Here is a 13,767-nt window from a genome sequence, read left to right as displayed (position 1 = left end):
TAAATTCCTTAGAGAATTCAAAAAGAACAAAGCCCAGTAATTGGTTAACATAAAATTTGTACTAGGAAATATAAAATATCACTCAGTGACTGAAGAGTTATCTGGAGGGATGAAACAGCAGGTGCAGTAATGCAGTACTCAATACCCACTGGATGCAGTACACTGTACTGAACGTTAAATAGTTCGATAGAAATATGGCCCACATAAAGGCCTTTTCCACTTCAATAACTTTGGAAAAAAAAATCCTTTCTTGGAACACCAGGAAAAAATCTGTTGCTTTTACATTAGCTTCTCTCCTTCTGTTGCTGTTTAAAGGATTAATAAAATATGACTAAAAAGGCTGCACTGTGCTGTTTACTCCCCATGGATTTCTTTCCTTAAAAGTTTGCCTTCAGGCAGAAATCCTATTTTTCACAGCATCTGATGAAACTTATGCTGTTAGCTATCTTTTGATCAGAGTGGATTTTCTAGAAGCAGGCGAGCTATTGAACGATGCATTATAAAAAAGTTTTACTTGAGATATTTGACTATTTTGCGTTTGAAAGTAGATACGGGTGAAGGATGAATGTCTTTCAGGTGTGCCGGTTTATTCCCTGCCCCCAGTAACATAGGCACTTAAAAGCACTCATCCCTTAATAATACTGCTAACTAAACTCTGGACTGAATTATTCAGAACAGATGCTCCGAGAGTCATCAATTATTTATTTTTCTTACATTTTACACTAAGTAAAGATTTTATGCCAACCAATGCCAAAAGAGATGTCCACCCCTGGCCAGAAAATGAGATCCAAAGAATCAACCGCAGAAACTCTTTGCTGGAGCAGATTATGAGACCAATTGCACGGTTGTTTTTTGGGTTTCTTTTGTTGTTGTTGTTTTTAATGGTATTTGTTCAGTGCTTATTATGTGTCAAGCACTGTTCTAAGCGCTGGGGTGGATACAAGATAATCGCATTGGACATAGTCTCTGACCTACATGGGCTCAAAGTCAAATTTGGAGGGAGGAGGACTGAGTCTCCATTTTATGGATGGGGTAACTGAGGCACAGAGAAGTTAATAATAATAATGATGATGGCATTTTTTAAGGGCTTACTATGTGCCAAACACTGTTCTAAGCACTAGGGAGGGGGATAGAAGGTGATCAGGTTGTCTCACGTGGGGCACACAGTCTTAATCCCCATTTTACAGATGAGGGAACTGAGGCAACAGAGAAGTTAAATGGCTCGCCCAAGGTCACACAGCTGACAAGCGATGGAGCTGGATTAGGACCCACAACCTCTGACTCCCAAGCCCGAGCTCTTCCCACTAAGCCACGCTACTTCTCTACACTTAAATGACTTGCCCAAGGTCACACAACCAACCCATAGTGGAGCCAGCATTAGAACTCAGGTCCTCACTCTCAGGCCCGTGTTCTTTCTACTAGGCCATGCTGCTTCTCTACATACTATTTCTGCCCAAACAACCAATACTGTAGTGAAACTTCCAAAAAAAACCAATAAGAGGAGAGAGAAGGCGACTTCACCAGCAAACCAAGCAATCCAGCCAGACATTAGGGACCTTGAAAATGTTGAAACGAATAAGCGCTTACGGAGAAGATTGCTCACAGGGTTGTGAAGTCTTCCAGTGTCCTAATGCACCGGGGGCTTGAGGAATTGATTTAGCAGCCCTCCGACGGGTGGGATTTAGCTGGTAGCAGCCAAGATAATGTCCATCAACAGAAAGGGGCTCAACTTCACCGTTAGATCACTGGCCTCTTCGCCCGAGAGAGCTCAGTGACAAGGCCCACAAGGGATTTCAAGGGAATTAAGGGAGCAGTGTGGCCTAGTGGACAGAGCACAGGCCAGGGAGTCCGGAGGATCGGGTTCATTCATTCATTCAATCGTATTTATTCAGCGCTTACTATGTGCAGGGCACCGTACTAAGCGCTTGGAAAGTACAATTCAGCAACAGAGAGACAATCCCTACCCAACAATGGGCTCACAGTCTCAAAGGGGGAGACAGTGAAACAAATAGGCACCAATACCATCAAAATAAAGAGAATCAAAGAGAGATCCACATCATTAATGAAATGAACAGAGTAATAAATAGTATATACAAATATACACAAGTACTGTGGGGAGGGGAAGGGGGTAAAGCAGAGGGAGGGAGTAGGAGTGATGAGGAGGGGAGGAGGGGCGGAGGGAAAAGGAAAGCTCAGTCTGGGATCTCAGATAGACCTCAGGACAGAGAGAGAGGTCTCGGGACGGGCAGGCAGAGCCAAGCCCGGCGGCAACGGTTCTAATCCCAGCTCCAAAACTCATCCGCTGTATGACCCTGAGCATGTCACTTTGCTTCTCTGGGCTTCAGTTACCTCCTCTGTAAAATGGGGATGAAGACTGAGCCCCATGTGGGACATGGACTACGTCCAAAGTGATCACCTTGTATCTCCCCCAGGGCTTAGAACATTCATTCATTCAAGAGTATTTATTGAGCGCTTACTATGCGCAGAGCACTGTACTAAGCGCTTGGAATGGACAATTCAGCAACAGATAGAGGCAATCCCTGCCCAATGATGGGCTCACAGTCTAATCGGGGGAGATCGTTGGACAAAAACAAGACAACACGATCACGATAAATAGAATCAAAGGGATGTACACCTCACTGACAAAATAAATAGGGTAATAAAAATCTATACAAATGAGCACAGTGCTGAGGGGAGGGGAAGGGAGAGGGGGAGAAGCAGACTGTGCCTAGCACATAGTAAGTGCTTAACCTACAAAATGGGGATTCAAAACCTCTCTCCTTTTTAGACTGTGAGCCCCGTGGCAGGTCTGATTATTTTGTATCTACCCCAACGCTTAGTCTACAACTTGACTCATAGTAAGCACTTAACAAATACCACAGTGCTCACTGTGGGCAGGGAATATGTCTGTTTATTTTTATATTGTACTCTACCAAGCGCTGTATGAGCCCCAGTGGGAAAACCTGATCACCTTGAATCTACCCCAGCACTTAGAACAGTAAGTGCTTCATAAATACTATTGACTGACTGAATATTGCTCACCAACACCGGGCAATGTCTTTGCCTCAATCCCTCAGCACTTATGTATTTATTTATTTTACGTATGTTATTTATTTATTCGTATTAATGTCTACCTCCCCCTCTAGACTGCAGGCTCGTTGTGGGCAGGGAATACGTGTTTATTATTACTTTGTACTCTCCCAGATGCTTAGTACGGTGCATTGCACACAGTAAGCAGCGCTTATGAGAAGCAGCGTGGCTTAGTGGAAAGAGCAAGTGCTTGGGAGTCAGAGGTCGTGGGTTCTTATCCTGCCTCCGTCACTTGTCGCTGTGTGACTTTGGGCAAGTCACTTAACTTCTCTGTGCCTCAGTTACCTCATCTGTAAGATAGGAGTTCAGACTGTGAGCCCCAAGTGGGACAACTTGATAACACTGTATCTTTCCCAGCGATTACAACAATGCTTGGCACATAGTAAGCACTTAACAAATACCGTCATTATTATTATTAAGCATCCAATAAATATGACAATGAATTTTTTTTTTTTAAAAAAAGCAGGGTCCCTCTCTGTGAATCGAAGCTCAGAACTGTGGTCTTGTACTGAGTTATGCATCTTCATTTGGGTCATCAATCAATCAATGGCACTGATTGAGTCCTTATTATGTACAGAGCACTGTACTGAGTGCTTGGGAGAGTACAATACAACCGAATTAACAGGCACGTTCCAATCAATCAAACAAACGTGTTTATTAGAGAAGGAGCGTGGCTAGGGAAGCAGCGTGGCTCAGTGGAAAGAGCCTGGGCCTGGGAGTCAGAGGTCATGGGTTCTAATCCTGATTCTGCCCCTTGTCAGCTGTGTGACTGTGGGCAAGTCACTTCACTGTACCTCAGTTCCCTCATCTGTAAAATGGGGATGAAGACTGTGAGCCTCACGTGGGACAACCTCATTCTCCTGTATCTACCCCAGTGCTTAGAACAGTGCTCTGCACGTAGTAAGCGCTTAACAAATACCAACATTATTATTATTATTGAGAGCTTACTCTGTGCAGCGGAGTGTACTAAGCTCTTCAGAGAGTACAGTGGATTTGGTAGAAACGTTCCCTACCCACAACTTGCTCGAAGTTTGGAGGGAAAGCTGAAGGCATTCCACAGCTGAAATGCAAACAGTCTAATAATAATAATGGTATTTGTTAAGCACTAGCTGTGTGCCAGGCACTGTTCTAAGCGCTTGGGTGGATACAGGTAAATGGGGTTGGACGCAGTCCCGGTCCCAAGGGGGGCTCACAGCCTCAATCCCCACTTTATTCATTCATTCATTCATTCAATGGTATTTATTGAGCGCATACTGTGTGCACAGCACTGTACCGAGCGCTTGGAAAGTACAATCCGGCAACAGATAGAGACAATCCCTACCCAACAACGGGCTCAAGGTCTAGAAGGGGGATGAGATAACTGAGGATCAGAGAAGTGAGGTGAATTGCCCAGGTCACACAGCAGACAAGTGGCGGAGCTTTGATTAGAACCCATGACCTTCTGACGCCCAGGCCCGGGCTCTATCCACTACGCCATACTGCCTCTCAGCCTAGATAACTATAATCATTATGGCACCTAAATGCTTACTATACGCCAAGCACTGTTCTAAGTGCCGGGGTAGGTATAAGTTAATCAGAAAGAGAGGAGTGTGCGGAAATGCGCTATTGGCGTATATATGGTGTATATTAACTATGTCAGGGGACATAGCAAAAGTTCTTTCATTTGGTTTCTAGGTTCTCGAGATAATCTGCCAACCAAGCCTATTTTTTGTACATCACAGGCAAGAAAGTCAAAGAGATAGTTCAGGTCCGCCGCAGGTACTTCGGAGACAAAGTAAAATACTTTTCACCCAGTAAGGAATCGGTTTGTTAGGAACATTATTAGGAAGCATCAAAGTCAAAAGCAGCTGGTTTGAAAACGGAGCCAGGTAATTTTACTTGTATTAGCCTAAATTTAGGAAAGTAAGCCTTTTTTTTTTCCCCCACCAGAATTTAAAAGGCTCAGCAACAAATATGCCTTTGATATGTAAAAGAATCTTAAAATCTGCTTCTCTCTCCAGACCTCCTGCCGAGAAGGTGGGAGGGAAATGAAAAAGCAGACAACCGACTAGGCAAGTGGGGGCTTTTGGCCTTCAAAGATCTTTCCCCCAGCCCCTGAGGATGAATGGAAAGAAAGTGACTTCTTAGCATATTGATGAGAGAGAGTTTGGTATGAGCTTTAGTCATTCATTCATTCGGATTTATTGAGCGCTTACTGTGTGCAGAGCACTGTACTAAGCGCTTGGAAAGAGCAGCGTGGCTCAGTGGAAAGAGCATGGGCTTGGGAGTCAGAGGTCATGGGTTCGAATCCGGCCTCTGCCCCTTTTCAGCTGTGTGACTGTGGGCAAGTCACTTAACTTCTCTGTGCCTCAGTTACCTCATCTGTAAAATGGGGAATAAGACTGTGAGCCTCAGGTGGGACAACCTGATTACCCTGTATCTACCCCAGCACGTAGAGCAGTGCTCTGCACATTTTAAGTGCTTAACAAATACCAACATTATTATTATTATTACTACAATTTAGGAACAGAGACAACCCCTACCCAACAATGGGCTCACAGTCTAGAAGGGGGAGACAGACAACAAAACAAGTAGACAGGCAACAATAGCATCAAAATAGATAAACAGAATTATAGATATATACATCATTAATAAAATAGAGTAATAAATATGTACATCTATACCCAAGGGCTCTGGGGCGGGGAAGGGGACAGAGCGGAGGGAATAGGGGCGATGGGGAGGGGAGGAGGAGCGGCAGCGGAAAAGGGGGGCTCATTCTGGGAAGGCCTCCTAGAGGAGGCGAGCTCTCAGTAGGGTTTTGAAGCAGGGAAAAGGGCTAGTTTGGTGGATGTGAGGAAGGAGGGCATTCCAGGACAGAGGTAGGATGTGGGCAAGGGGTCGACGGTGGGCTAGGTGAGAATGAGGCACAGTGAGGAGGTCAGAACTAGAGGAGCAGAGTGTGCATGTGTGGGCTGGATTGGAGGAGAGAAGGGAGGTGAGGTAGGAGGGGGCAAGGTTATGGAGAGCTTTGTAGTCAATAGTGAGGAGTTTCTGTTTCATAAGGAGGTTGATAGGCAACCACTGGAGATTTTTGAGGTGGGGGGTGACATGCCCAGAGCATTTCTGTAGAAAGATCATCCGGGCAGCAGAGTGAAGTATAGACTGCAGCGGGGAGAGAAAGGAGGTGGGGAGATCAGAAAGGAGGCTGATGCAATAATCCAGTCAGGATATGATGAGAGATTGTACCGACGAGGTAGCGGTTTGGATGGAGAGGAAAGGGCGGATCTTGGCGATGTTGTGAAGGTGAGCCCGGCAGGTTTTGCTGACGGATTGGAAGTGTGGGGTGAATGAGAGAGCAGAGTCAAGGATGACACCAAGGTTGAGGGCCCGTGAGACGGGAAAGATGGTAGTGCCGTCCACAGTGATGGGAAAGTCAGGGAGAGGACAGGGTTTGGGAGGAAAGATAAGTCATGTGCTGGCTGACTCTCTGCCCCAGATGGCTGGGAGATAGAGCTCAAGGGCAGAGACAAGACAAGCCTACCCACCATTCTGGTGATGATGATGACGGCATTTAAGTGCTATGTATCCAGCACTGTTCTAAGTGCTGAGGTAGATACAAGCTAATCAGGTTGAACACATTTCCAGTCCCACAAGGAGGTCACAGTCTTAATCCCCATTTTACAGATGAGGTAACTGAGGCACAGAGAAACTAAGGGACTCATCCAAGGTCACACAGCAGACAAGCGCCAGAGCCAGGATTAGAACCCAGGTCTAACTCCCAAGCCCATCTCTATCCACTAAGGCACGCTGCTTCCCTCTGGCTTCGGGGGGGGGGGGGAGGGGGGCTCATCTAACTGCCCTTCAACCTTCTGTCCTGGGGCAAAGCACTGCATTTCATCCCACCTAGCACAGGGCAGCATTGCCAGGGCAGTGTCCAACCTGATTCGCTTGCATCCGCCCCAGCCACCAGCGATTAGTACAGTGCCTGGCACATAGTAAGGCCTTAACAAATACTACAGTTATTACTATCACGTGTAATTTCTTGGACTGAAGGCAGCCAGCCCACCTCCCGCACCTCCTGCCACTCAGCTACAATCCCCAGTTTCAGCGTGCTTAGTACAGTGCCTGGCACAAAGTGCTTAACAAATATCACTATTATTATTATTATTATTGCCAATATAAATTCACACAGCCTCTAAATTTTGACCCACAGCCACTGTGCTGGCTGTCATTTCGCCACTCTCAATAGATGTGCCAACACCAAGATCCTGAAAAGTAACAGGAAAGGGGAAAGATATTGCTGGGGCCAGATTTATTTTTTAACTTGGCTCCCAAGCGGCCCTAGCAGAGAGTGGAAACGCGGAGAAGCAGCACGCTCAGGTGGCTGGGGCCCGGGTCTGAACGTCAGAAGGTCATGGCTTCTAATCCCAACTCCACCGCTTGTCTGCTGGATGACCTTGGACAAGTCACTTCACTTCTCCGGGCCTAAGTTCCCTCATCTGTAAAATGGGGATGGAGACTGTGAGCCCCACGTGGGACAGGGACTGCGTCCAATCCGATTTGCTTCAGCGTTTAGTCCAGTGCCCGGCACAGAATAAACCCTTAAATACCGCCATTATTAACTCAAACCAATGAAACACTGCCAGGCAACTGGACGGACAGCAGCTTTCTCTTTCCTCCCTCCAGCTCCCTCACCTGGGTGTGAAAAAATGAGTTTTTACCTGGGCTTGAGTTAGTCTTCCTTTTTTCATCTCCGGTGCACTTTCACTTAGCTTCCCAGCTTTGTTACTTGAATTGCATTTGTAGCAAATCCACCTTATTTGGCCCTCGGTGTTTATGCCGCACTCTTTGTTCAGCAAGCAGAAGGAGTGGTACAGGTGACCACAGCTGCAAAAGGAAGGAAGGCCTTTTCTCAGTTTCTAACCATCGATCCATCTGTCAATCTATGGTATTGATTGAGCACTTACTGGGCATGGCACACTTGGGAGAGTACTATATAACAGAATTGGTAGCCACTGTTCCCTGCCCACAAGGAGCTTAAAGTCTAGAGGGGGGGACTGACAGTCAAATCAATCCATCATTCTTCTGAGCGCTTTCTGTGTGCAGAGCACTGTATTAAGCGCTTGGGCGAGCAATGGGGGCTAGTGGATAGAGCAAGGGCCTGTGGATCAGTAGCAACTGAGCTCTGATCCCGGCTTTGTCACACAGCTGACTTTGGGCAAGTCACTTCACTTCTCTCTACCTCAGTTACCTCATCTGTAAAATGGGGATTAAGAGTGTGAGCCACATGTGGGATGGGGACTCTGCCCAATCTGATTTGCTTGTATCCATCAAATGCTTAGTACCGTGCCCGACACTTAGTATGGGCTTAACAGACACCACGATTATTATTATTATTACAATATAATAGAGTTGGTAGCCACTGTTCCCTACCTACGAGGCGCTTACAGCCTAGAGGGGGAGACAGGCATTAAAATAAAGTGCAGATCAATCAATCCTATCTATTGAGTGCTTATTGTGTGCAGAGCATTGTACTAAGCCCTTGGGAAAAGAGAATACAATAATAAACAGACACATTCCCTGACCACAACAAGCTAACAGTCTAGAAGGGGAAACTGACTTTAAGACTAGACTGTAAGCTCACTGTGGGCAAGGAATGTATCCGTTACATTGTTATACTGTCCTCTCCCAAGCGATTAGTACAGTGTTCTCCACACAGTAAGCACTCAATACACATAACTGACTGATTGACATTAAAATAAATGGCAGATCAATCGTGATACAGATGGCAGACTTGCAGGAAGACCCTACTGTTCACCGTTTCAGTGACAACAATGATGATGTTGATGAAGGTATTTGTTAAGCACTTACTATGTGTCAGCACTGTTCTGTACGCTGAGGTAGATACAACCTAATCAAGTTGGACACAGTCCCTGTCCTACAAGGGGCTCACAGTCTTCAGTGTGGCTTGGTGGAAAGAGCCTGGGCTTGGGAGTCAGAGGATGTGGGTTCTAAATCCGGCTCCGCCACTTGTCTCCTGTATGACCCTGGGCAAGTCGCTTAACTCCTCTGTGCCTCAGTTACCACATTTGTAAAATGGGGTTTAAAACTAAGCTCTCCATAGGACAACCTGATTACCTTGTATCTACTCCAGGACTTAGAACAGTGCTTGGCACATAGTAAGCACTTAACATATATCATCATCATTATTATTATTATTATTCATCCCCATTTTACAAATGAGGGACCTGAAGGAGAGAAATGTAAAGTGACTTGCCCAAGGTCACACAGCAGACAAGTGGCAGAACTGGGATTAGAACCCAGGCCCTTCTTCCCTCTCCTCTGCTCCCTATGGGCCTCGCTTCCAGGACTTTTGTTCAAGCACATCTCAAACACGGGGCTACATTCCACCCTCCATCAAAATGCAAGAGCTGGAGAATAAAACATCTCTCTCTCACCTAAAGACAATGATTTCATCGGCCATTTCTTGTCGCCTCTTATACTGCTGCAGACATATACAGCAGTAATCCTGTTTGGGATTTAATCCTTTTGTGATCGATGCTCTCAAGTTACTGAGTGACCAATGGAGATCATGGTTTAAGAGGCTAGTGGTGGTTTCCAGGAGTGTCTAGGAAAGAAAGAGGGGGAAAAAGAGTTACAAAGGTAACAGAATGAATACAAAAACCCTCATTTAAATTCAATTTCAACTCTTTGGAAACTCATGGCTAAAAAATTAATCCAACAGTGCCCCTGAATGATGAGATTATGTATTAACCTCCTCTTGTTTCACAAGTGAATTGAAATCTGATACTGGTGAAGACTGGCCAAGAGGCATGCTTTCTTTCTATATTCTACCTGACCAACAGGAGCCACTTTTTACATCACTCAACTTTTTGTATTTACTCATCTCGATGTTTATATGTACCTTCTCTCACTTAATTGAAAAAAAAATCATACTTGTTAAGCACTGGTCTAAACTCTGGGGTAGATATAAATTAATCATGTTGGGCACAGTACCTCACGGGACTCACAGTTTAAGTAGGAAGGAGTATGATTTAATCCCCATTTTAAGATGAGAGACCTGAAGCCCAAAAAGGTTAAGTGACTTGCCCAAGGTCACACAGCAGACATGTGACAGAGCCAGAATTAGAACTAGGTCCTCTGACACCCAGACCCATGTTCTTTCTGCTAAGCCATGCTGCTTCCTTAACTGAAGTTTCCAAATCATCTGTCTCTTCCCTGGCAGTTCAGGAACTCTAGAGCTCAAGGCTCCATTCAATGAATTTGGAAACCAAGTGAAAAAACTTAAATGATTTTAATCCAGACTTTGACTTTCAACTCCACTGGATCCACTTGCCAAGTTTCCAATGACCCATTTTTTTTTTTTAACAAATGGCTAATATTCAATTTTCACCCTCCTTAACTTTTCCATCACCTCTGACCTTGCTGAGCTCACTAATTTCTCAAACTAACTATTCAAACCCCTATCGGGCCTGGCTTGCCAATTAACCATCCTGATTTATGAAGCACTGGGCCTATTTTTCAACTGAGAAATGAAATTTCCCCAAACCCTGAAAACATTTCCATGTATTTTCTTTCCATTTATCGCTATGTCATGATTCCTCTATCAATCAATGGTATTCATTTTTTCAGTGGTATACGGTAAGCACTAACTATGTGCCAGGCCCTGTTCTAAGCACTGGGATAGATACAAGGTAATGAGGTTGGACACAGTCATATCCCACATGGGTTGCTTAGTCTTAATCCCCATTTTACAGATGAAGCAACTGAGGCACAGAAAAGTTAAGTGACTCACCCAAGGCCACACAACAGACGTGGCAGAATCAGGATTAGAACCCAGGTCCTTCTGACTCCCAGACCTGTGCTCTAACCACCAGGTCAGGTTGCTTTTATTATTACTATTATTATTGTATTTGTTAAGCACTTACTATGTGCCAGGCACTGTACTAAGCACTGGGGTGGATACAAGCAAATCAGGTCATTGTCCCACATGGGGCTCAGTCTTCACCCCCGCTATGAGGTAACTGAGGGCCAGAGAAGTGAAGTGACTTGCTCAAGGTCACACAGCAGACAAGTGATGGAGTTGGGGTTCGAACCCATGACCTTCTGACTCCCAGGCCTGTGCTCTATCCACTGACGCCATGCTGCTTCTCATTTACCTCTCAGTGCTGCTTTTCACTGTCCTCTCACTGTATGCAGAGCACTCTAGCAAGCACTTGGGAGAGTATGCTACAACAGAGTTGGCAGAACCCTTTGCCTCACTGCTTGAGCAGCGTGGCTCAGTGAGAAGCAGCGTGGCTCAGTGAGAAGCAGCGTGGCTCAGTGGAAAAGAGCATGGGCTTGGGAGTCAGAAGTCATGGGTTCAAATCCCAGCTCTGCCACTTGTCAGCTGTGTGACTGTGGGCAAGTCACTTCACTTCTTTGTGCCTCAGTTACCTCATCTGGAAAATGGGGATTAAAACTGTGAGCCCCACGTGGGACAACCTGATCACTCTGTATCTACCCCCAGTGCTTAGAATAGTGCTCTGCACATAGTAAGCGCTTAACAAATACCAACATTATTATTATTATTTTTCTTACTGACCCTGGCAGTACTAAACCTCCTTTGCCTTTTTCCATCCCCTCCACCTCGCCTCTCCATCCTACAGACAATTGGTCTTCTGGTATTCTTGGAGATGGCCAGACAAGTCCCAGAAATGCCTGAGTTGCATTCTGTGCTACAGCTCTTAGTCTCCTTCCCTTCCCGCTATGAACCTATTTTTTGGCAGGCCTAGGTGGGGGAGGAGTGTGAAAAAGTAAAAATGTTTACTCCTGGTGGGAAATGAAGAAGAGCAATCATTTAAGAGAAGCAGCATGGCCTGGCGGGAAAGAGCCCGGACCTGGGAGCCCAAAGGACCTGGGTTCTAATCTCAGCTCTGCCAACTGCTTGCTGTATGACCTTGGGCAAGTCGCTTCACTGAGCCTAAATTTCCTCATCTGTAAAATGGGGATTAAATACCACTCTCCTCCTATTCATATCCCACTTTTCCTCATCTCCCGTTCCCTTCTGCGTCACCCTGACTCGCTCCCTGTGCTCTTCCCCCCTCCCAGCCCCACAGCACTTAGAATAAGAATTGTGGTATTTGTTAAGTGCTTACTATTATGCCCAGCACTGTTCTAAGCGCTGGGGTAGATACAAGGTAATCAGGTTGTCCCACGTGGGGCTCACAGTCTTAATCCCCATTTTACAGATGGGGTAACTGAGGCGAAGAGAAGTTAAGTGACTTGCCTGAAGTCACATAGCTGACAAGTGGCGGAGGTGGGATTAGAACCCGTGACCTCTGACTCCCAAGCCCGCGCTCTTGCCACTAAGCCGTGCTGCTTCTCTATGTACATAACTGTAATTTTATTTATGTGTATCGATGTCTGTCTCTGCCCCTCTAAATTGTAAACTCATTGTGGTCAGGGAATGTGACTGTTTATTGTTGTATTGTACTGCGCACAGTAATCACTCAATAACTATGGTTGAATGAATGAATTTAGGCTGTGAGTTTCATGTAGAAGAGGGATTGAGTTCAATCTGATTAACCTGTATCAACCCCAGTGCTTAGAACAGTGCTGGATACACAGTAAGTGCTTAATAAATATCATTACCATTAGCAAGAGCCACTGTCAATCGTCATCTGCAAATCATGAGAAAGGCATTTACAACCAACTAACAAGAAGATTAATGTGTTAATCAGGTTGGATACAGTCCCCGCCCCTCACGGGGCCCACAGACTTAATCTTCATGTTACAGTTGAGGTAACCGAGACCCAGAGAAGTGAAGTGACTTGCTTAAGGTCACATGGCAGTCAAGTGGCGGAACTAGGATTAGAAACCAGGACTTTCTAACTTCCAGGCCTGTGTTCTATCCACTAGGCCACACTGCTTCTCCTAGTCGGGGAAGGCCCGTTGGAGGAGATATGCTTTTAATACTTTGACACAACTTGGACACACACTTGATCTCACCATCTCTAACCTCTGCACAATCTCTACCCTCACCAACTCTGAAATCCCTCTCTCTGACCACAACCTTCTCACTTGCCTCCTCTCTCACACTCGTCCTCCCCATAAATCTGTACTATTCCCTCACAGAGACCTCCGCTCTCTCGACCCCTCAGTGCATCACATCCCATGTAGTCTCCCTAACTACCCTACCCACTCTTGATGACTGAATAGATGCTCTCAACACCACCCTCTCTACTCAACTCAACTCACGCGCTCCCCTACCCCTTCGTCGCTCTTGCACCACCAACCCACAGCCCTGGATCACCTCCACTGTTCACGTCTTCCGCTCTTATGCTCGAGCTGCCAAATGCTGCCGGAGGAAATCTAAACATCAGGCTGACCTTGTCCACTTCAAGTTTGTCCTTTCTTGCCTTAACTCGGCCTTCCCCTCTGCCTGGCGAAACGATTTCTCTTCCTTTATTGACACCCATGACCAGCACCCTTGTCAGTGTTCCGGACATTTAACTCCCTCCTCAGGCCCCCCGTCTCTCCCGCTCCCCTCTCTCTCACCCTCAACGATCTGGCCACCTAGTTCATTAGGAAAGTTAACCCCATCAGGTCTGAGGCTCCTCAAAATCAACCCTGCCCCATCCTCTCGAACCCCTCTTCTACTTTCCCATCCTTCCCAGGAGTATCTTCAGAGGAGAT

General features: G+C 45.9%; 1 protein-coding gene across 5 annotated transcripts in view; it reads right to left on the bottom strand.

Moving 5' to 3' along the window:
* VPS8 (VPS8 subunit of CORVET complex) overlaps positions 1-13,767 on the bottom strand; it is a 291,073-nt gene that overhangs the window by 34,334 nt on the left and 242,972 nt on the right. For all 5 annotated transcript variants that reach the window (XM_029065907.1, XM_029065914.1, XM_039912997.1 and 2 more), the window contains 2 exons: positions 9,528-9,697; positions 7,791-7,956 (listed from right to left, as the gene is read on the bottom strand). In XM_029065907.1, coding sequence (XP_028921740.1) covers positions 7,791-7,956; positions 9,528-9,697 — 336 coding nt within the window. The remainder of the gene's footprint in view (positions 1-7,790; positions 7,957-9,527; positions 9,698-13,767) is intronic.

This window comes from Ornithorhynchus anatinus, chromosome 1 (assembly GCF_004115215.2).
Source record: "Ornithorhynchus anatinus isolate Pmale09 chromosome 1, mOrnAna1.pri.v4, whole genome shotgun sequence".
In the NCBI taxonomy this organism is placed as follows: domain Eukaryota; kingdom Metazoa; phylum Chordata; class Mammalia; order Monotremata; family Ornithorhynchidae; genus Ornithorhynchus; species Ornithorhynchus anatinus.
Note: the sequence above shows the minus strand (reverse complement) of the source record. Positions and strands in the feature narration are given on the sequence as shown.